The sequence below is a fragment of the Petromyzon marinus genome, chromosome 18 (genome assembly GCF_048934315.1).
Source record: "Petromyzon marinus isolate PM22_M1 ecotype Great Lakes invasive population chromosome 18, UKy_Petmar_22M1.pri1.0, whole genome shotgun sequence".
NCBI lineage: Eukaryota > Metazoa > Chordata > Hyperoartia > Petromyzontiformes > Petromyzontidae > Petromyzon > Petromyzon marinus.
Genome location: NC_133684.1, coordinates 1,780,748 through 1,804,190, shown reverse-complemented (window position 1 = coordinate 1,804,190; position 23,443 = coordinate 1,780,748). Strand labels below are relative to the sequence as shown.

At 53.1% G+C, this 23,443-nt stretch overlaps 1 protein-coding gene across 2 annotated transcripts; it reads left to right on the top strand.

The window, feature by feature from the left end:
- Positions 1–680: 680 nt before the first annotated feature.
- LOC116943540 (claudin-24-like) lies at positions 681–17,905 on the top strand. Of its 2 annotated transcripts, none has more exons than XM_076067778.1 (2): positions 681–1,392; positions 16,961–17,905. In XM_076067778.1, the coding sequence occupies exon 2, from the start codon at positions 17,028–17,030 to the stop codon at positions 17,859–17,861; it is 834 nt and encodes a 277-aa protein (XP_075923893.1). In that variant the 5' UTR covers positions 681–1,392; positions 16,961–17,027; the 3' UTR covers positions 17,862–17,905. The 2 variants fall into 2 exon arrangements, with proteins under 2 accessions (XP_075923893.1, XP_032812348.2); XM_032956457.2 differs by lacking the exon at positions 681–1,392 and adding an exon at positions 8,978–9,417.
- The last annotated feature ends 5,538 nt before the right edge of the window (positions 17,906–23,443 follow it).

Genomic DNA, 23,443 nt, shown 5'->3' with positions numbered 1-23,443 from the left:
GTAGCGGTGCTCATCAAGCGACGACGTAGTCGCGAAACGACGTTAAAAGGGTGGGGGGAGGGGAGACGTAACTCGGGGTATTATTGTGTCCCACTTGATAATTAATACAAGGGGGGGGGGGGGGGGTGACAAAAACGATGGTTGAATATTGGACCGCGCGTGTGATCGCTACGCAGCACGAAGGGCGCATTCACGGACGCGATCGCCTTGCTGAGCGATGAAATCAACTCAAGGGAACGGGCGCTGCGTTTCCAGCTGCGGGTGGGTATGAAGGGCGAGCCTCGACTCACATAGGAGCATTTTCACATTTTGCCCCGCGCCCTTGGTGACCATATCGCGTGGAATGGCTTCCGATCTCGGCCAGATCTGCCAAGCTCAGCAGGCGGGAATAAAACCTGAGCCTGGACAATGCTTGGATGCGTGATCACCATCCTCGCACGGGTTCACCAAGGTCGCCTCGTCGCGTGGCGGGCAGCAGAGGGCGGTGCATTACATGTACATTATATTGTTGTATGGTACTTCTATGCTCCCGCGTATATGCTTTCCCGCCGTCACCCAAAGGCGCTGTCCAGCGTGGTGAAGTATGGTTCATTGGCCTCTCACAACCAACACGGCTTGTATCGCTATAACAGGAGCACGCCTCTTATCCGCGGTGATATGGAGGACCCAACATCGCGGATTGGGGGTGTGGGCCATGATCGCGAGATTATAATTCGCGGTGTTACTCTGGATGGATAGCGGAGTGAATTTGCCACGCGTCTCCTCTTATCCGCAAAAAAAATAAATCTCGGATAATTATCGGAGGTTTTCAAGAGTCATTGGGTGGGGTCGTTTGAGCCCTACAACGATGAAATATCCCCGGGTGTCGCCTTAGACTGTTGGGGCAAGTGCTGTTAGCGAGCACCTATTAAGGCCAGAACAGCACACGAGGGGGTGGGTGGCCAGCACCACGCCCGGCCGCCTTTGTCTCCCGAGTGGCAATGTTTTTATACATCGCACTCGGTACTCAATTGAGGCTGAGTCGACCTAGGGGAGGCCCGGGGCCGGTTCAGATAATCGTCACCGGTGTTGGCCCGGAGCGGGAATCGAACTCGGGCCGCAGGGTTCGTAGCGCTAACCACTACACTACCGCTCCCCACGTGTTTGCATTCGAGTGCAAACACGTGTGTGTCTGTGGTGCTTCAGAGACAGGAATCTCACCATCCCCCTGTAAGCAACAACGACTGAGAGAAAGACACACACACTTTGATGCAGACACGGGGACAGACACGGAGACACACACACACGGAGACCCACAAAGACAGCTAGACTCATGTGTCTGTGGACCTCGACTCGTGTACTCGTCGTCGGTAGCTAGCGACGCGTCCGGCCGAAGCCTACTTACGGAGAGAGGTAAGCGTGTATCTCTGTCTCTCCGTGTCTCTGCCTTCGTCTCTTTCTGTGTCTTTCTAGTGCCTCCGTGTCTCTGTCTATCCCTTTGTGTGTCTCCGCGCCTCCGTGAGTGCGTTCGTGTCTCGCGTGTCTCTCCGTGTCTCCGTGTGTCTCTCCGTGTCTCCGTGTTTGTCTCTCCGTGTGTCTCTCCGTGTCTCCGTGTGTCTCTCCGTGTCTCCGTGTTTGTCTCCGTGTCTCCGCGAGTGTACACGTGTCTGAGAATATATGTCTCCGTGCTTGTCTCAGTGTCTCCGTGTCGTTGTCAGGGTATTCACGCCTGTGTCTGGGTGTCTCTGTGTGCGTGCGTTACCAACCCGGTGACCCGAGTTCGATTCCCGCTCACGGCCACCAACATGAGAGACGAGTATCTGAATCGGTCTTGGGCCTCCCCTAGGTGGATTCAGCCTCAAATGAGTGCCTGGTGTGGTGTGTAAATATCATCACTAGGGAGACAAAGGCGACCGGGCGTGTTGCTCGCTTACAGCACTTGCTCCAATGGTCTGTTAAGGCTATTCGGGGAATATTTGTCTTTGGATTCGTGTCTGTGCCTGACTGTGTAGTCTCGTGATCACGTAAAGTTCTCTACCGCCCGTGGCCTTGAAATTTTATATCACAGGCATTTCTTCACATCACGGTTTACCGCGGATATCAGGAGTAGTTGGCAGTGCGACCCCTGTTCCCCGCAGAACATTGGCGAGCATTAGGAAGCTGCTTAACGATGCATTTTGAGCAAAATCGCGAACAACCGCAGATAGAAAGGAATGCATCGGCAGAATTGCTGCCGCGGAAACTACCTGCAGGAGCCGCGGGTAACTGCGTCGCAGGCGAGAGGAGATCTGTGTTTGTGTGCCAGTTTAAAGTTTGACACGTCTCGTGCCGCTTACACGCCGAGACACCGTCTGCGTTGGGCACTTGAAGACTCGTGCCCAGTAAACATGGAACGCCGGGCCAGCGGTTTCCAACGCAGGCGCCAACCTTGGCGCAACGTTGCCACTTCTACCGGGTACATTTATCAACTGGGTCTGTTCTGACGCTCATGATATCACACACTCGAGCTGTGTGCATGCAAGAGGTGTGGAACATCGAATGGAATAACAAAAGAGCTCGTGATATTTAAAGCGAGCGATGGTTGCCGCTCATAAACAATCACCGATGAAAGAGAGACGGTAGAAAACGTTGAGACGAGGCGAAAACAAATCTTGAATCGAGTCACGACTCCAAACAAGAGTGACGCGCCATGGGTGCTGTGGGGCAAAAGGAACGACGCTCACAACAACGAGCGGAGTACCGGGCGGATAAAGCGCAGAGAGTTGGCACGGTTGGTGCATCTGCCAGTCATCCCAGTCAGTCAACGCATGGCACTACCCGGGGTCTGTTCCGTGACCTCCAGCCAGCGGGCCTTCGACGCTTCACATAGCCTCAAAGTGCACCTAGCATGGCACAAGCGCCGTGGTGACGTCACCGCCAGCGACTTAGCGGTGAACGGCGGTTGTTGTTGTGGAGGGGTGGTGGTGGTTTTGGTTCCTGTTCAATTTCCCGGCACTTGTTGCTCGTGCGACCGGTGGGTCCTGCGGTGCAGTTGCACCGCCTGCGTACTCGATGGCCAAGCCACCGCTCTGAATCGTGACTTGCGTTGCGGAGCGGAGGGAGCTGTGGAAGGAGTGGTGGTGGTGGTGGAGGGTTTAACATCGGCGATAATAGCGCCCCTGGCCGCAGAAATGTATCTGTCAGATATAAACGCACTTTGTTCTGAACTTGTCCATGAGATAGGATTGAAAAATGCCAGCCTTTGGACCGACGGGACTCGCATCTCGGCCGATGGCCCCTTCGTCAATGGCCCCGTCAAAGCGGCGTGGGGGTGCGGGGGAGAGGTTGGTGACTGGCGGTGATTGGCACACACAAAAAAATTGTACAAATGTATCGATCAGCAACGCAGCTACAACAAACACGGGAAAGGGGCCCCGCGCAGAATGCACGATGGACAAAATGTCGTCTCGTTACTCGTGCTGGTTATCACTTTAGTAGTCGCAATTATAGATTATCGTATTTATTTTAGATATAATCTTGATTTGAAACTTTCGTGACTGTAGGAATCCATACTCGTTGGTTCTTTCGGTAAAGTCACGTAGGTATAAAATAAAAGAAACCACGACGTGACTTTACCGAAAGAACCAAAGAGTATTTTAGATATAGTCGTGATTATTTACACGGGAAATCCTCACTAAGTTTCATGACTCGTTTGCAAGAGGGTCCTGCCAACTCTTTGTTTTCTTTTTCAGTCGGGAGGGGGTGGGGGATAATTGCCCCGTACCGTCGATTCGTACCGAGTCGTGTGTGGTGTAATATTTGACAAATTTGTAAAATTTGCACCATGACGCCGCCACACAATGGCCTGCTCATGGGAATGGCGTCGCGGGTTCTTTAACGCGAAGCAGACAGCGTGGAGTCGTTTTCCCGTAGCTCGATCACCCCGCAGTATTAATCAGGGCGGCCTCTGGAACGCGACAGCCGCGAACCTCGGCAAGTCGGCGGCGAACGCGCTCCGGCTGCCCGGCCGCGTCGTCGCCGTCGCTGAACGAACCCCGGGCAATGCGAGCACGTGCTGCTCAGGGCCAGCCGATATGGTGCACCGCTGCTGCCATGCATCGTGGGGAGTGGAGGGCTCGGGTGTGGGAATTACAGGCGCGCGAGCCGTTCGCTGGGGCGTCGCGGGGCGTACGTGATGGTGGATTCTCGTTGTCCGCGCGGCACGACGAACACGAGGCGACAAGGAGCCTGCACTGAAACGTTCACCTCTAACGACCGTCTTCATTCAGGGGGCGAAGGTGCAGACCTGCGATTAGCTGCTCACGCCGCCGCTTGCGGAAGAGACTCGACGTAAGGGAGCTCTGCACCAGGGCACGCTGGCCTACTCCTGCACAATGTCCACACGTCTTGCAAGTGGTGGGAGGTTCACCCACGCGTTATCTCACCACGACGTGAGGCTGCCGATCAACTGACGGCGGTGGTCGGCAGTGGCAACACTCGCGTCTCACAGCGGACGTGACCTGGCTTTGATCATGGACACGGGTACCTATCTGAGTGCGGTTTGCACGCTCTCCCCGTGTTCTGCGTGGGTTTACTCCGGGTGCTCCGGTTTCCTCCAATAGCTGAAACAAAACCCCATGCAATGTAACTGATGTTGGCCAAACATCCCAATGACGAAACATGACCTGAAAATGACTGAATCGGAATTGCAGAAACTTTGCACCCAATTGCGGAAACTTAACAGGACCCTCCTGAAAAAGAGGATTGAGACTCGGTGAGACCCTCCTGGGTAAATAACCGAAATACATGATCATAATAATAATAATAGGTGATAGAGGTAGTGGCGGCTTAAGAAACATATCCAATGCGTTAACTTCCGAGCCGAGAGATCGAATGAAACCGGCGACCTCTGGATGACAATTCCAGCGTGCTGACCATCACACCACGGGCAGCAGGATCCCTTCGGGGTGATTCATGTTCGGTTTTTTATATATATCGCTGCCCCCTCCACCCTCCCCCACTGAACTTGTCAGTTGCCAAATAAGTTCAATCATGAACGGGGTCCTGTGGAGCACTTGCCGTTAGCGTACAATACAATCTGTTGCGTGTTCTTAAGTTGTCGTAGTTGATGAATGAGCGATTAGGAAATGCCAGCACATTGCTGCACAATCGTGGCGGCCAACCCAGCGAGGGACGCGCAGGTTAGCCGCGATTCTTTGGTTCAAGACGGCGGCTGTTTAATTTGTGTAATGTTTAATAAATACAGGAATCCCATTGAACTCGCGTAGATCAAAAAAAAATATCTTCCAAGAATTGAGCGGTGCCAATTGTAAAGTAAAGCTGCACGGACGTTGATGGATAACGAGCGACGGTGCTCGGAGTGGACTCAATGCACGGGGCGAGGCGGAAACGCTCGCCCCGTGCATTTGATGTTGCGCCGAGGGGGTTTGAGCGATGGCAAATGTTTAGGCAGAGCTGCGAGTGTGCGGAGCCCCACACGGCCCCTATTTGCCGACCACACACGCGGGGCTTGGCGCCGAGGCCTCGTGTTGTGCTCAGGGCACAGATGCGTGACGCATTCTCAGCGCTTTGCAATCATCGCGTTTCCCATTCATTTGATTCACGTACCCCACGTCAGTTCACGCCAAGGGCATTTCCTTGATGATCTGGATTGGGTGCACTGGCACGCTGAAGGAAGAGCCCAGGAGGAAAAGGTTGCAGGCAACAGCAACAACAACATTCTGGCAAGAATCCAAATTGGAAGAGACCTGTTCAATGACGTGAAGAACGGGGGGCCCACATGCCGGAATGTAGATGAGAGAGCACGAGGTGGGAGAAGGTGGAGGGACCTTGAACCAAGAAACTGCCCTTAGAGAACTTGACAACAAGAAGAAGACGAACCGTTGGGAATGAGGCCTGAATTGCAGCGGTGACAGGAAAGCAATTATTCTCGGGAGATTTTTTTTATTTGTTAAAATAAAAATTCAGTTTTACTATGTGTGTGTGTTTATAAAGAGTGAACGGTTTTGTTTATCTTGGATGCCCTGAATCTCCCCAAAAAATTAGGAAGTTTCTGTATTGGAAGGTGTGGCATGAGTTGTGTTTTTTGTGTTGAATAAAACGCATGTATCAGGAGATAACGCTCCAGACTCCACGCATCCATCGGTCTGTACGACCGACTGCAAGCATCCGTGGCGTTGCTGGAAAGCTTCACCGAGAAAAATTCGACACAACAAGCACACCTCCGACGGACGGGGAATTAACATTTTTTAAAAATCACACAACGCGCTGGGTGCCTATTTGGGACTCCAATTATGTCCGTGGTGCAGACTTTATTTCAGAAACTCTGAAATGTAAATGCCCTTTTGTGTCAGCGTGGCTCGCCAGCTCAAGGGACGGCGTTGTCTTGGTGTGGCCACGCCGTGAGCTGCAGTTTCAGGGCGTCTGCCTGCACTGGTTTCCCCAGCATTGTTCTCTTGTTGAGACAGCTGCTGGCCTAGGATATCTGTCAAGTCTTCCCGAGACGTTAACGGTCCAAGATTTGGTCAATTGTGTAATAATGAGGTGGCTCTCCTGGGAAATTTGTAAGTCTTTCCAGGACATTGAATGTCCCGGTTTTTATCAGTGGTATAATGTTGCTACAATTGTGTGATAATACTGTAAGTTCGGGTTTTCTGGTGCCCATTTAATTGTCCTGCTTTGCAAAAGTTAAGCCCCACAGTTACAGCTTGGCGGACCCAAATTCTTTCGTAAAAAAAAGAAACGTATCAGCCAACTTTTACAAAAAAAATCCTGACGTTCATTAAGGGGCCGCATCTTTCAGAAACTTCATCTGCAATAGAACAACGACACTCGAGGCAATACCAGTACGCGCAGCTCTCGTCTCTGGCGGTGCGGTGAGATGTCCTTCTGCCCGTGGTGCTTCCTCGTTCGTTGTGCGCCTCGGAGCGAGGAGTGCGTGGCTCCACGCAGACTGTGGAGGGAACGCGATGGTCGTGCTCGCGCGAGAACAAGAATGTTGTTTGTGAGGGCGTTGTTTGTGAGCCTTCTGTTGTTACTTTGTGATGAAGGCTGTCCGAGGCGGGGCATTTAATTTGTGGGTGACCTCTGACACGGCACGCGGCTAGCTCGGTGTATCACATTGCCCTCCCTTCTTGAGTCCCCATTCATCCTGCCCTGACCGCGCGTTCACGCAGTGTCACGCCAACGCGACCCCCCGTTTCCGAACGAGCACCGAGCGACGATTTTCATCCGATCGTGGTTCTGCGGCACAGGCGAGATTTCCACATCCCGCTGGCGGCGCCCGTTCTGATAATTATAATAATCGCGGCTTTGCACGAACCGGGGGCTAACGAGGCGGTCAGTAGATGTCAGTGCAAGCAGTTTAGGTGGCAACGCTCTTCGTGCAGATGGTTTCTTGGTGGAGCGTCGACTCTGCTGGGAGATTGCGCGAGCGCTTTTCTCCGGGGAACTAAAACAATTGTCTCCCTCCGCACACGCGAAGTGTCCTTAAAACGAGCCGCAGTGAGGCTTCCCTGGCTGTATCAGGAGCTATCTTTTACGCACTCTTCACTTTACATCAAGTTGATTGCAGCCTCGCTAGGCGGTGCTCGTTTTAGCAACCGCGCAGGTGACGGCGACGATGAGGATTGTCGTCCAAAGAAGCGTCACGCAGCGGAAGAGCGTGACCCGGAACGGGCCCGATCGGATCAGTGCTGGGAAGCTCCGAGTCCATCCCTCGGGGTTGTCCGCCGCTGCATCGTCACGCGGGGTCAGTGCAGGTTGGCGAAGACGGAGAGCGCAGGCGTGGAACAAGAGCGGTTCGCACAGCGATGGCTGTGCCGTCCACCACGTGGCTCCTGCATCGTCAGGCCTTCTAGCAACTGTTTCATGAGGTGGCGGTCGCCCATGCAAGCACGATCCAGGCTCAATACCCGCTTAGATTTTTTTGGCGAGGTCCGGCGCAGTTAGCGGGTGAATTGGTCGGAGGCAATTCTACAGAGGGGTCGTGGAAATAAAATTAAAAAAAGTGAAGTTTCCCAGTTGCAAACGTCCAATGTCTACAATCCATGATTCACATCGGTGTCGTGATTGTACACGCGTGGAGGTCGGCGCTCGTCGCACCATAGCCGTGCCGTGATTTACTGCGAGATCCGACCATGTCCGTCCAGTGCCTCGGCGAGCTGCATTGGCTTCCCGTTGCCGAACGAACACATCGCAAGGTCGCACTCATTACACACACACAAGGCGTTTGCCACAAACGAACCACAAAACCTCGCTGATCTCGCCATGAACCATCATCACGCGCACTCCGCTCATCCTCGCAGCAGCGGCTTTTGGCGAAGCCATCGAGTACAGACGGCGGTCACCGCCATCGCGCGCTTTCAGATGCACGTCCGAGGCCGTCTGGAACGCTCTCCCTTCCGATATCAGGAAGCCAGTGGAGCGATGCACTTTTAAATCATTATCTATATTGACAAACTCATTTCTCTAGAACTGCTTTTTGTGTTTAGTTCGTTGTCCTCCGTCCGCACCTCCGATGATCACGGTTGGCTGCCTAAGGTGCGAACAAGTTCAACATACGCACACACACACGTACATTTAATTAGGCTGGCAGCACAGTTGGCCACTCTGACCAACCCTCCCTCGCTCGCACCCGCGCCACTTCGCCGGGCACCTCCTGCTCCCCCCTCTCCTCCCCCCTCCTCCCCCCCTCCTCCCTCCCCCTCCTCCTCCCCCCTCCTCCCTCGCCACTCCTCCTCCTTCCTCCTCCCCCTCCTCCTCCCTCCTCCTCCCTCCTCCTCTTCATCCCTCCTCCTCCCCCTCCTCCCCCCTCCTCTTCCTCCCTCCCCCTCCTCCTCCCACCTCCTGCCCCCTCCTCCTCCCTCCTCCTCTCTCCTCCTCCCCCTCCTCCTCCCACCTCCTCCCCCTCCTCCTCCCACCTCCTCCCCCTCCTCCTCCCCCTCCTCCTCCCCCCTCCCCCTCCTCCTCCCTCCTCCTCCCCCCCTCGCCGGGCGGCTTTAAGCGTCTCCTGAGTGCCCGAGAGCTCTCCGCGCGTGAAGAGGGAGCGCTCCCCCCCGCCTCCACTTCCCTTGCCGGGGAGCGGCGACACGAAGAAGAAGAAGAAGAAGAGCATCAGAGAGCACCGAGAGACCAGGGGAGAGCTTCTGGACACAATGCGAGGCCCACACGCTGTGCAAACAGCCACAGAAACAGGGGGGGGGCGCTTTTAAATGAAGGATTTATAAATATATTTTCGACGGGAAGAGGCGAGAGAGGGGCGGGCGGCGGGGTCGGTGGAGGTTTAAAATCTTAACCTCTAATCTGAGAAGCCAGCCCGACTTGAAGAACAGCAACCGACGTTTGCTGTCGCCGTGGATTGCCGGACGATGTCTTGAACTTGCGCTGAGATTTACCGCATTGCTTCGTTGCGAGACGAGCGCGCGGGTCCATCGCACGGTAAGCGGAGTGACCACGCGGTGTTTGTGTGTGTTTGTGTGTTTGTGTGTGTGTGTTTGTGTGTGTGTGTTTGTGTGTGTGTGTTTGTGTGTGTGTTTGTGTGTGTGTGTTTGTGTGTGTGTTTGTGTGTGTTTGTGTGTGTGTGTTTGTGTGTGTGTGTTTGTGTGTGTGTTTGTGTGTGTGTGTTTGTGTGTGTGTTTGTGTGTGTGTTTGTGTGTGTGTGTGTATGTGTGTGTGTTTGTGTGTTTGTGTGTGTTTGTGTGTGTGTGTTTGTGTGTGTTTGTGTGTTTGTGTGTGTTTGTGTGTTTGTGTGTGTGTTTGTGTGTGTGTGTTTGTGTGTGTGTTTGTGTGTGTGTATGTGTGTGTGTTTGTGTGTGTGTGTGTATGTGTGTTTGTGTGTTTGTGTGTGTGTGTTTGTGTGTTTACAGAAGAGGGGTGACCGCTCACGGCCAACACCAGTGATAAACATGATCTGAACCGGCCCTGGGCCTCCCGTTGGTTCGAATCGGTCTCAAATATTGAGTACCTGGCGCGGTGTGGTGAACGTCGCCACTCGGGGGAGACAAAGGCGGCCGGGCGTGGTGCTGAGCAACCCAGCCCCTCGCGTGCCGTGCCAGCCCTCATAGGTGCTTAGGTGCTCGCTAACAGCACTTGCCCTAACAGCCTGCGCAGGCTACACGGGGGATCTTTGTCTGTGTCGTTTATGAGTGGGGTGCTGCTGTAGCGGTAACGCTCTGCGCCGTGAACCCCGGCGAACCGAGTTGCATCCCCGGCCACGGCTACCGTCAGTGGCGCGTGATATCTGAACCCGTGCTATCGGGACTCCTGCACTTCACATCGTGATCAACGCGCAGTGGCCAGTGCGGTCAAGTACGATGAGACAATCAGCATGGCTGGATCTACAAAGGGCGCTAATAGTTGATTCATTTCTGCATATTGTGTGTACACGTATTGAAGTGTCAGCTGGTTGTTGCAATACATTAAATTAGTTGTGTTTTGGACACTAAGGCAGGAACAATGTGTTTAATTACTGCTCACTCATTCAACCCACGATCTTCTGCTGCATGACTCAACTCACACACGTACTCCCTACTCCCACACGTACTCTCTACTCCCACACGTACTCTCTACTCCCACACGTACTCTCTACTCACACACGTACTCTCTACTCCCACACGTACTCCCTACTCCCACACGTACTCCCTACTCACACACGTACTCCCTACTCCCACACGTACTCTCTACTCCCACACGTACTCTCTACTCCCACACGTACTCCCTACTCACACACGTACTCTCTACTCCCACACGTACTCCCTACTCACACACGTACTCCCTACTCCCACAAGTACTCCCTACTCCCACACGTACTCTCTACTCCCACACGTACTCTCTACTCCCACACGTACTCTCTACTCCCACACGTACTCTCTACTCCCACACGTACTCTCTACTCCCACACGTACTCTCTACTCACACACGTACTCTCTACTCCCACACGTACTCCCTACTCCCACACGTACTCCCTACTCACACACGTACTCCCTACTCCCACACGTACTCTCTACTCCCACACGTACTCTCTACTCCCACACGTACTCCCTACTCACACACGTACTCTCTACTCCCACACGTACTCCCTACTCACACACGTACTCCCTACTCCCACAAGTACTCCCTACTCCCACACGTACTCTCTACTCCCACAAGTACTCCCTACTCCCACACGTACTCTCTACTCCCACACGTACTCTCTACTCCCACACGTACTCCCTACTCACACACGTACTCTCTACTCCCACACGTATTCTCTACTCCTACACGTACTCTCTACTCCCACACGTACTCTCTACTCCCACACGTACTCTCTACTCCCACACGTACTCCCTACTCACACACGCACTCCCTACTCCCACACGTACTCCCTACTCACACACGTACTCCCTACTCCCACACGTACTCCCTACTCACACACGTACTCCCTTCTCCCACACGTACTCTCTACTCACACACGTAGTCCCTACTCCCACACGTACTCCCTACTCCCACACGTACTCTCTACTCCAACACGTACTCCCTACTCCCACACGTACTCTCTACTCCCACACGTACTGCCTACTGCCACACGTACTCTCTACTCCCACACGTACTCCCTACTCCCACACGTACTCCCTACTCACACACGTACTCTCTTCTCCCACACGTACTCCCTACTCCCACACGTACTCCCTACTCCCACACGTACTCCCTACTCCCACACGTACTCTCTTCTCACACACGTACTCTCTACTCACACACGTACTCCCTACTCCCACACGTACTCTCTACTCCCATACGTACTCTCTTCTCCCACACGTGCTCTCGTTCACATTCACGAGCCTCGCATTCGGAATTGAGCTGCTGAGTCGGCAGCCGTGGTTATGGTTGGTGGTTATGGTTGGTGGTTGTGGTTGGTGGTTGTGGTCGGTGGTTGTGGTCGGTGGTTGTGGTTGGTGGTTGTGGTTGTGGTCGGTGGTTGGTGGTTGTGGTCGGTGGTTGTGGTTGGTGGTTGGTGGTTGTGGTAGTGGTTTGCGGTTGGTGGTTGTGGTCGGTGGTTGTGGTTGGTGGTTGTGGTAGTGGTTGGTGGTTGGTGATTGTGGTCGGTGGTTGTGGTTGGTGGTTGTGGTCGGTGGTTGTGGTTGGTGGTTATGGTTGGTGGTTGTGGTTGGTGGTTGTGGTCGGTGGTTGGTGGTTGTGGTCGGTGGTTGTGGTTGGTGGTTGGTGGTTGTGGTCGGTGGTTGTGGTTGGTGGTCGGTGGTTGTGGTTGGTGGTTGTGGTAGTGGTTGGTGGTTGGTGGTTGGTGGTTGGTGGTTGTGGTCGGTGGTTGTGGTTGGTGGTTGTGGTTGGTGGTTATGGTTGGTGGTTGTGGTAGTGGTTGGTGGTTGTGGTTGTGGTCGGTGGTTGTGGTTGGTGGTTGGTGGTTGTGGTTGGTGGTTGGTGGTTATGGTTGGTGGTTGTGGTTGGTGGTTGTGGTTGTGGTCGGTGGTTGTGGTTGGTGGTTGGTGGTTGTGGTTGGTGGTTGTGGTTATGGTTGGTGGTTGTGGTTGTGGTCGGTGGTTGTGGTTGGTGGTTGTGGTTGGTGGTTGTGGTCAGTGGTTGTGGTTGGTGGTTGTGGTTGGTGGTTGTGGTTGGTGGTTGGTGGTTGTGGTTGGTGGTTATGGTTGTGGTCGGTGGTTGTGGTTGTGGTCGGTGGTTGTGGTTGGTGGTTGTGGTCCTTGGTTGTGTTTGGTGGTTGTGGTTGGTGGTTATGGTTGGTGGTTGTGGTTGGTGGTTGTGGTCGGTGGTTGGTGGTTGGTGGTTGTGGTTGGTGGTTATGGTTGGTGGTTGGTGGTTGTGGTTGTGGTCGGTGGTTGTGGTTGGTGGTTGTGGTCGGTGGTTGGTGGTTGTGGTCAGTTGTTGTGGTTGGTGGTTGTGGTTGGTGGTTGTGGTTGTGGTTGGTGGTTGTGGTTGGTGGTTGTGGTTGGTGGTTGTGGTTGGTGGTTGGTGGTTGTGGTCGGTGGTTGTGGTTGGTGGTTGTGGTTGGTGGTTGTGGTTGGTGGTTGTGGTTGTGGTCGGTGGTTGTGGTTGTGGTCGTGGTTGGTGGTTGTGGTTGGTGGTTGGTGGTTATGGTTGGTGGTTGTGGTTGGTGGTTATGGTTGGTGGTTGTGGTTGGTGGTTGTGGTCGGTGGTTGTGGTTGGTGGTAGTGGTTGGTGGCGCCTTTGGACGCGAACACAAATGCAGGGCTCTGTCTCCTCGTTGCCGTGTCGGTGACTGCCGACCTCGCTAGCCAGCCCATCCGTTGGAGGGTTCCAATCAAAGGAGGTAACAGCGATGCCCCGATTTACGTCCCCCCCCCCCACCCCTTATTTGAACGTCGTTTAGCAACGACGTCGTCACTTTGTTAAGACCGCTACCCCCGAGTTGCGTCGTCTCTACCCCACGCTCGCGTCCGTCGCCACTCAGCCTTCGCCTCCACCACCCACGCCGTAGCCTGTAAGTCGGCCTTGACCCGTTCAACACGTAGCAGGCTTTCGCGACCAATATCATCCATAATAGACGGGGTTTTTTGTTGTTAGATCGCGTAATTGACGCCGTTTCGAGATTCGTCGGTGCGCATTTCAGGAATGCAACCCCCGACGTTAACCGGGGAGTGATTGCCCTACTAAGTTGGGCAACGTGAGTGCCGTGGGGGGCCGTCTCGCTGAGCGCATCGCCGCTGCGTTCCCAGTGGTGCACAATTGATGATTTAGTGGTGCACAATTCATGGATTAGTGGTGCACAATTCATGAATTAGTGGTGCACAATTCATGAATTGGTGGTGCACAATTCATGAATTCGTATTGCACAATTCATGAATTGGTGGTGCACAATTCATGAATTAGTGGTGTACAATTCATGAATTAGTGGTGCACAATTCATGAATTGGTGGTGCACAATTCATGAATTGGTGGTGCACAATTCATGAATTAGTGGTGCACAATTCATGAATTGGTGGTGCACAATTCATGAATTAGTGGGGCACAATTCATGAATTGGTGGTGCACAATTCATGAATTAGTGGTGCACAATTCATGAATTAGTGGTGCACAATTCATGAATTCGTGGTGCACAATTTATGAATTAGTGGTGCACAATTCATGAATTGGTGGTGCACAATTGATGAATTAGTGGTGCACAATTCATGAATTCGTGGTGCACAATTAAGACCTGTACTCGACACATTTGTCACAATCGACACCGCGGCCTTGAAAGGGAACATAATTTTTTCATGTTTCTGATGGGCGACTTTTCGGGTGAGATGGCCCTTCTCCAATAGCACATGCATCAATCCGTCGTGCTGTATATGAATCATTGTCTCAATAAGAGAATCGCAGCCTCCGGCGGCAGGTTTATGCATCTCTGTTTAATTCGTGTTTTGTTCTGCCAACGGCTCCGCTCCAGAGAGTGAACGACCCAAGCTGAGCTTTTGATGACAATTCTACTTTTTGGCGGGGATCAGGAGGGTGGGGGGGGGGGCGAGGGGGGGGCACGGCTACTATCCTGACAACCTAAACCATTCGCTTCATGAATTAGAACTTTTTATTTTCATCAAACTGCGAGATATTTTTTGTTCGTAACTCTCAGAGCTCATCAAAGCCGAGGCACTGCGGCACCCACGCTGATATGACTCACTCAGTGCCCGGTGTCTCCCAGGACAAACAACTTCCACATTGAGGACCGGTCTGTATGTACAAGAAATAACGCTAGTAATATTCATTTTAACTTACTCTTTTCGTGTTTATGGCGAGAAAAAAAATACTAAACTCTTTTTTTTTATTTTACCAGGTAAGGCCCACTGAGCTATACAGCTATTTTTCATAAGCCAGCTGGCTATCACAAATGATAACTCAACGAAGTGGCTTATCGTCATGTGGACATATATCGCAGCAGCCAAATACTCTAAACGCCGTAATGTTGAATCTAAATGCGGAGGGAAAACCCGGAGTACCCAGAGATAAATCCACGCGACCACGGGGAGAGAGACACGCAGACTCCAAATACACAGCAGGTGTCAGGGTCGGGATCGAATCCACGACGTCCTGTATACCGGGCGAGGTAGATAACATCTCCTAGCCACCGTGATGATGATGAGAGAGGGATCGAACCCACGACGTCCTGTACACCAGGCGAGGTAGTTAACATCTCCTAGCCACCGTGATGATGATGAGAGAGGGATCGAACCCACGACGTCCTGTATACCAGGCGAGGTAGTTAACATATCCTAGCCACCGTGATGATGATGAGAGAGGGATCGAACCCACGACGTCCTGTACACCAGGCGAGGTAGTTAACATCTCCTAGCCACCGTGATAATGATGAGAGAGGGATCGAACCCACGACCTCCTGTACACCAGGCGAGGTAGTTAACATCTCCTAGCCACCGTGGCGCCCCAAGTGAACTTGTAACGCGCCACCGCGCAGGATTCGCACTCTCGCAGTCAGGCAGTGAGCCGGCAGACAACAATTGGCCAAGCTCTGCGGTGCTCTACATATGAAGGTGGTGTCGAGTGGGGAACACCCAGAGCCACGGCCCCCTCTTCTGAGGGGGCCGTGATATAATTTAATTGTTTTATTTTTATTTTACCTACGTGACTTTACCGAAAACCCCAAAGAGTAGGCAACACATTCTCCGTACACCGAGTTCTCCTGGCAAGCCGGGGTCACGGTACCGCAGCGCCCACGGCTTTGTGAGTTGAGCGATCTGCGTGTGATCCACCAACCTCCTCCTCCTCCACAGTGCCGCATCACGGCACGGGCCACGCTCACAGCCACCACCCCCCCCCTCCCCCCGGTTCTTGACTGTCCAAGGAGTGCACCGCGTTGCACTTGTAAGGATCACTCGCCGTCAGCTGCTCTCTGTCCACTGCTGGATGAAGGCGATGCCACAATCCATCTCGCGGTTGTAGAGTAACTCATCTCACCGCTCCTCATCCGTGCTTTCTCCATCAGCTGCCGCTGCTGATCTCTCAGCTGTCTCGTCCATCTAGCGAGTGTGTGTCCTGCCCATACAGTCATTGTCTCTGACTTGCATTTGTCCCTCGATCCACGTGTTTCTCTTTCCACCTCTCCATGCTTCTTTGCGCATCTTACAGATGTCGTTCTCTCGTTTCTGGCCAACGTGTCACGAGATCTGGCAGTGCAATTCTTTAGATGCAAAAAAACAGAAAATCCATCTTTGCGGCACTTTGGTAAGCTGAGTTTTTATTGTCAAGCTCTAAAAACGCATCATCGTCATCGGCTATGATCAATCCACTGCTGGATGAAGGACTCCCCAAGCTGCCATTATCGCTCGCGGTCCTGCGATGCGGTGGTTGTATCTGGCGGCAACACGCGAGTTTGTGTCACCGCTCAATCTCCTTCGGTGGACGTGCTCTCTAATCAACCAGCCTGATCAAACTCAGTGCTTCTTCCGTCTTGTAATGGTTCACACGATGTGGACTTTGCGATCCAGAGGTCGCTGATTTGATCTCCTAGCACTGCGGCAGTTTCAACAATTGGTCTTTTTTTTGTAACTACACCGCAGCCCATCGGTCAGCAGGTAGCGTGTGGTCAGCTTCACGTGTGGGTCACTCCGCCTCATCCTAGACGCCAGCGTGGAAGACGAGGCCAATCTCGACGGGATGCAAGCCGTCGACGCTCCCTCTCGTGCCTGTATTCGTGCCTTTTACTCTGGCGACCGGGAAATCGATAAATTATAATCGATGTTCGGTTGTCGCGTTGATGTCATTCGTCGTGATTTATCACTTTAACAGAGTGGGCCGCGTGAAGTTTGCCAGTGGCTGTCTTTGAGAGGGCCTCTCCAGAGCTGCCCCGGAGCAGAGCCCCATCCACTCGCAGCGGCGTGAGCCATTTTTCAGGGCCCGCACGCGTGACCACGCTCACCGCACCCGACCGACGAACACTCAAGGCGGCTGTGAAACACGTGCGTGCGTACGATGCGCGTCGCGCTGATGCCCTCTCCTCCCCACCGCTCGGACCCCGCAGGCAGAGGAGAGGGCGAGGAGCGGCGAAGGAGGCGGGCGGCCGAGCGGCCGGGTAGTGCGGGACGCCAATGGCTCGGGTATGTGACCTGCAGCTGGTGGGACTGGCCGTGAGCGTGTGCGGCTGGCTCCTCGCCTGCGTCACCACGGTGCTGCCTCACTGGCAGTCGCTCAACTCGGACATCGCGCCGCTCGCCGAGAACTTTCTCATCGGCCTCTGGGGCTCGTGCGTCGACCAAGGGGACAACATCCAGTGCCGGGACTACGAGTCGCTCATGGACCTCATCCCGACGCTGCAGATGGCGCGCATCCTCATGTGCGCCGCCGACGTACTCGGCCTGGTGGGCACGCTGCTCACGGCGCTCGGCATGAGGTGCACCACCTTCCTCGGCGGCGGCGGCAACACGACGCACAAGCGGGCCGCCTCGCTGGCCGGCGCGCTGGCCTTCCTCGTCGCCAGCGCCGCCGTGATGGCTCCCGTGTGCACGGTGGCCATGGACACAGTGGCGCTCTTCTTCGACAAGAACATCCCGGACTACGTGCCGCGCTGGGAGTTCGGAGAGGCGCTCTTCGCCGGCTGGATGGCCTCCTTCCTGCTGTTCGCGGGCGGCCTCACGCTCGTGGTGGCCGCGTGTCTGGCCAAGCGCCCGGGCCACGGGCCGCCCGCGCGGTCCGTGCGTCGCATCGCCCGGCCCCCGCCGGCCGCCGGGTCGCCTGAAGCGGGCGACGCCTTTAAGCAGCAGCGGCGCGTCGAGATGTCCGAATTACAGACAGTGCTGCAGCGAGACCTCGCGTCGCCCAACACCTCCTTCAGTTCGTCGTCGTTGTCGTCGACGAGGAAAGCCAAAGTCAACTTCCTCGATGCGAACGCCCCCAACGGACGCGCCGTCAGCGTCTACGTGTGACGAAGCTCGTCCCGGCTGTCCCATCAGCACCCCCCCCCCCCCCCCCCCCCATAGCAGGGCCTTCCCGTAAACGAGCTACGAGACTCGTTGAGGCTTTCCTGCAACAAACATAAATAAATAATGTCGTTATCATTGTTACTTTATTATTGTTATTACGTGCCGTTAATACGTTTGACTACACCCGCAGCGCGTTTGGAGAGCTCTCAAAGTAATATGTTGAGTTAGGGGGCGTGAATGGGACGGGGGCTGTGAGTGAACTCAAAGTGGATGTTCCGCGCCTCGCTGAGCTCGCTGCGATCTCCTGGCCGCACGCGAACGCAGAGGTGGACGCATCTAGAATTAAACCGCATCGCATTCCCAGTCTATTTAAGACAGAAATGAACACGCAAAGGGGAAAACAAATGTTAGCGGTCACATAATTTGGGGTGTCACAAGACACAAGACATCTGGACCAGGCAGTACAGCCTCTCGCCCTCCGGTCGTGCGTTGTGTCAACCTGCTGCTGCGTATGCCGAGGCTATTTGACCATACCTCACCACGCTCGGCAAGTACCGGTAGGTGAATGCGTTGTTGGCTGCGTACAGTGCAAAAGAAGTTAAACACGCAGAGCGTGATTCCCCTGCGCTGTCCTCTACTGCTGACAACGTCGAGGGCGCGGTTCTTCGGGGCACGGCAGCGGTCACCACCCATCCGAGCGCACTCCAGGCTCAATGCCTGCTTAGCTTAGCTCCCGAGTGATTTGGTCATCGGGCAGTACGACTGTGTGACGTCACGCCATGCATGTGTGACGTGTCAATCCCGTGCGGGCAGGCCTGGTTATGTCACGTGCATGGCGCTTGCAATACATTCGCCCTCAAATTAAGTCTCCGCATGCTGCGCGCACCTGATGATTGATAAATATGACGCCCCTTCGTTGATTCATTTGAATCAGCGGTGCCTACGTCACGTGGTAGAAAGACATTAGCGATTGGTGGCACGTGTTGCGGATCGCTCGCTGGTAGTTTCTACCGGGACCAGGATGGTTAAGCCAGGGATTGATGTAATCCGGACCTGTCTGGGGCTGAGCTCTTGCAAATATCACACCACCACCACCACCGCGTCCCTCCGCACTGTTCGAGGTGGGCAGGGTCTGGGACGGTTTGGAGGTAGGACGGCCACATACATAATCCGTGAGATATCGAGTCCCGACGATAACGTTTCCTTGGCAAATCGAGACATTTCAGGACACCGTCGCATCACAGTTTGTACGGATGCTGTTCATGGTGGAACGTGAGCTTCGTGGAAGATCGAAACCAGGGATTGTCCGCGTTGGGTCTTTCACATGGTGTTTTTTGTGAGTTACTTTGAACCCTGGTCAGCTCTGCAATAGCAGAATACGCATACTATTGCAGAATTCATATCCTGCATAGAGTGCCCGGCCCTCACTGGTCTCGAGACTGGCCTTGACCTAAAGAGGGCCCTGGCCTTAGCCTCGCTTCGCCTTGGCAGCTTTTGTCCTCGACCGCGTTCCCAGCCTCATGGCCCCCGACATCGAGATTCAAGACTGAGCGATCCACACCACAGTCTCAGCGATGGTGCAATGAAGACAACGCATCGCAGGTGTGATGAGACTTCACGTTTGCAAATGTGTAGCAAAAGAGATGTCTGGAAAGTTGGTATCAGTCATTGAAGGCTTGCAACATAAGAATTCGTTCATGATGATCTAATATATCACCATCTACATAAATTCTCACCTCCAAAACTATGAATAAACGTCCCTTCTTGCGAAGGCAGACACGTGGATTCAAGCCAAATGTATGCTGGAGGGGTGACTTGGGCTAAAATTAAAGTACTTGGGTATAAGGTAACCAAAAGCTTTTGGAACATGTAGAGCTATTTGAGCATAATTATTTTCTTGATGGCATGGACGTTGATGGAAAAGGAAGGAGCTCCCATATCCATACTTTTCTTGAATATCAATTAAAAGAGGCGGGCGGCAGGGGGGGTTTGTTTAGCTGGACAAGTCAAGTAATAAGTTACCATAACCAATATTGACAGATAATTTAAGTGTAGCTTTCCCCAATTGGAACGACCGATGCGGGGGATCAGTTGAGTGGAGTCGCAATGAAGGGAAACTATCTGGGCTTTGTTGAAATTCTTGTTTGGAACGAGGTGAATTTATATTCAAGGACATCCTAATGGGTTATTTTCTACGGATGCACACTTAGCGAGGACCTCCAGCTGTTCTCAAGAATATATTTTTCAGGCGATAATATTTTTGTTCCCAAAGATAAACGAAAATTGTCACTACGGATTGTTAAACAATCTCTCGGACCAGATCCACCTGCAATGCACGTGATTTGATTTCGCCAGATCTTAGAACGCCAACCGTGCACAAGCAGGCCGTCAGCAGTAGAGCGCTCTTGCAGCAACATCCAAGGTTACACTCTATTTCTGAGCTCCCACATCGATGCCCCCCCCCCCGACTCCATCAGCCCCCATTGACCAGCGTGGTGAAGTATGGTCAAATAAAATAACCCCATGACCCACACGGCGCGGGATAGTTTTCATTCAGCAGTGGATTGACACAAGAGCTGCACGCAACACAATGTGACTATCTGCGCAATGAACCCGGAGAGCTGAGCTCAATTCCCGGACAAGGCTAACGTCAGTGGCGAGCCGATACTGGAACCGGTCCTTGGCGCACATGTCACCAAAACCCGCACGACCCAGTGTGGTGAGGTATGGTCAAAACTTCTCCCATGAATTATACGCATTGGGGAGGCCTTCATCCCAACAGTGAGGTGACAAAGGGCACATTACATTAGTTGCTCTATGAAATGTTCAAATGTTGGTAGAGTGTTACTGGAATCACAACGCACACACATTCTCGGCCCAAAGGTAAACACTCATCTTCAGGGGCGAAGCCACAGGGGGGCTGGGGGGGGGGGGGCTCAGCTCCCCCTGAATTTTTGGGAAAGTCGGTAATCGGGATAACCGGATATCCGGCTGCTGCAAAATGCTGGCTGCCACCTTGTGCTGCCCTGCAGGCTGCCACCTTGTGCTGCCCTGCAGGCTGTCACCTCGTGTGCTGCCCTGCAGGCTGCCACCTTGTGCTGCCCTGCAGGCTGCCACCTCGTGTGCTGCCCTGCAGGCTGCCACCTAGTGTGCTGCCCTGCAGGCTGCTTGAGCGGCAGCCTTTTGAACTTACCGAACTTATTAGCCACATCAGCGGCTCCGACCTATTAATAAACTCCGCGTTCAAATCCAATAAAAAATGTTTAATACATTTGTGGCGCCCATTGGAAAACATTACACTGGATATCTCAGAATATTCAAGTCAGCCCCCCCAAAGTCAAAATCCTGGCTCCGCCCCTGCTCATCTTACAGTAATGAACTTAAAGATGCCTCAGTATAACTATTTTACCGAGTAAAGCCCACTGAGCTATACGCTGTAGCTTTTTTTTTCAAAAGCGGCCTGGCCACAAATCATATCTCAACGAAGTGGCTTATCATGTGGAATTTTTCAGCAGCCATATACTCTAAACGCGTGATGTTGATTCTAAATGTGGAGGGGAAACCCCGGAGGAGCCGGTGACAAATCCACGTGACTACGGGGAGTGAGAGAGACACGCAAACTCCAAATATACAGCAGCAGGCGTCAGGGTCGGAATCGAACCCACGACCTCCTGTATACCATGCGTGAGAGTTAACATCTCATAGCCACCGTGGCGCCCAGCTCTCTGTGCTCGATAGTCCAAGTTATTTCCGTTTATTTACAACAGGGTAGCAGCTCCAACAACCCAGATATGTTTATTGTTTTAAAATACTGTACTGTGCTATGAAGGGGATTTGTGTGTTATGTTAAACTCTGATCCAAAACGGTGATTTTCAAAATACTTGAATCAATAAAAATAATGTTTCAAAGGACTATGGCGTACCAGTGTAGATTATTATTTGTCCAGAAATCTTTAGTAATTCATCCTCACCACCACCCGCCCTCCCCCTTCTGGGGCTGTCGCGCGTTCCACAGTCCAAAGCCGGAGGAGGAGATATGTCTGAGTCAGCCGAGGTCTCAACAAAACTGCACAGTGGTACCGTAATAAAGTCCAACACAATATCGGTGTCAACCAGGTCTCTACAAAACTGCACAGTGGTACTGTAATAAAGTCCAACACAATATCGGTGTCAACCAGGTCTCTGCAAAACTGCACAGTGGTAGCGTAATAAAGTCCAACACAATATCGGTGTCAGCCAGGTCTCTACAAAACTGCACAGTGGTACTGTAATAAAGTACAACACAATATCGGTGTCAGCCAGGTCTCTACAAAACTGCACAGTGATACCATAATAAAGTCCAACACAATATCGGTGTCAGCCAGGTCTCTACAAAACTGCACAGTGATATACCGTAATAAAGTCCAACAATATCGGTGCCAGGTCTCTACAAACCCGAGCACACTGGTGGCAAAAACTGACCCCCTGTCCCGATGATTCACGGTTGAAATTCAACATTCTTATTATTATTAACATGTTAATTAATGTAGCGGCCACTCCTGGCTGCAGGGGTCATATATGCCGACTTGCCGGATCCCTCAAAAACAGCAGCAACGGAACTGCTAGATTGTATATTGTTTCCGCCTGAGGACGACCGCTTGTGTTGCGATCGAAACGTCGTGATTTCTTTTATTTTTCTACTTACGTGACTTTACCGAAAGAACCAGAGAGTATGGCTTCCTGCAGTCACGAAAGCTTCGAATCAAGTTTGACTGTGAACCGGTTTAATTTTTTTGGGAGTCATCAGCACAGTATGGTCACCAATGTTCACCGCTGCAAAGTCTGCCTCTGGAAACCACACACGAGGAGGCCCTACGTCCACTGATTCCACAGACAAAGACACACGTGGCGATCATCACAGGAATCACTTCATTGTATATCATTTTCTGGGGTTCTGAATCGTTATTTATTTTATTAGCCTTCCCAGAAGAATGAGGGGAATTGTAAGAGAGTAGAGCATGTCGTGCTGTTAGTCAGCGCCGATTGAGGCCTGCACGGTGCGTGGGGATCTAAGACCCCCACATCCGACCTCCCTTAGTTCCCCCAGTCCTCACGTGCACAGACCACGCCAGGCAGTCATAGCAGGATGATGATTTGACCCAGGCTGATTTGACCCAGGCTGATTTGACCCAGGCTGATTTGACCCAGGCTGATTTGACCCAGGCTGATTTGACCCAGGCTGATTTGACCCAACGATGCCCAGGTCCATTTCGATGTCACCGCTCTGAGACATGGTTGGAAATTGAACCCAGGTCACCGGGTTCTTAGCGCAACGCAACTCGCCGCTAAGCGACGGTGACTTCACAACAGTGCTGTGCCAGGCTAGGTGGACCCTGAGGCCACGTGAAGAGTCGAAGGCTCGCTGGCAGGTGCCATGGGTTGACTGAGATGACTAGGAGATGCACCAGCTGTGCCCCATACTGTGCCGACTTGCCGCATCCCTGAAAAACAAAGATCCCCCGTATTGGCTTAACATCCCGTTGGGGAAAATGCTGTTCGCCAGCACCTATGAAGGCCGGAGCAGCACACGAGGGGGTGGGTGTCTA

Excerpts from the sequence above, each read along its gene's own strand:
- LOC116943540 (XM_076067778.1), top strand. The coding sequence starts at position 17,028 with ATGGCTCGGGTATGTGACCTGCAGCTGGTGGGACTGGCCGTGAGCGTG.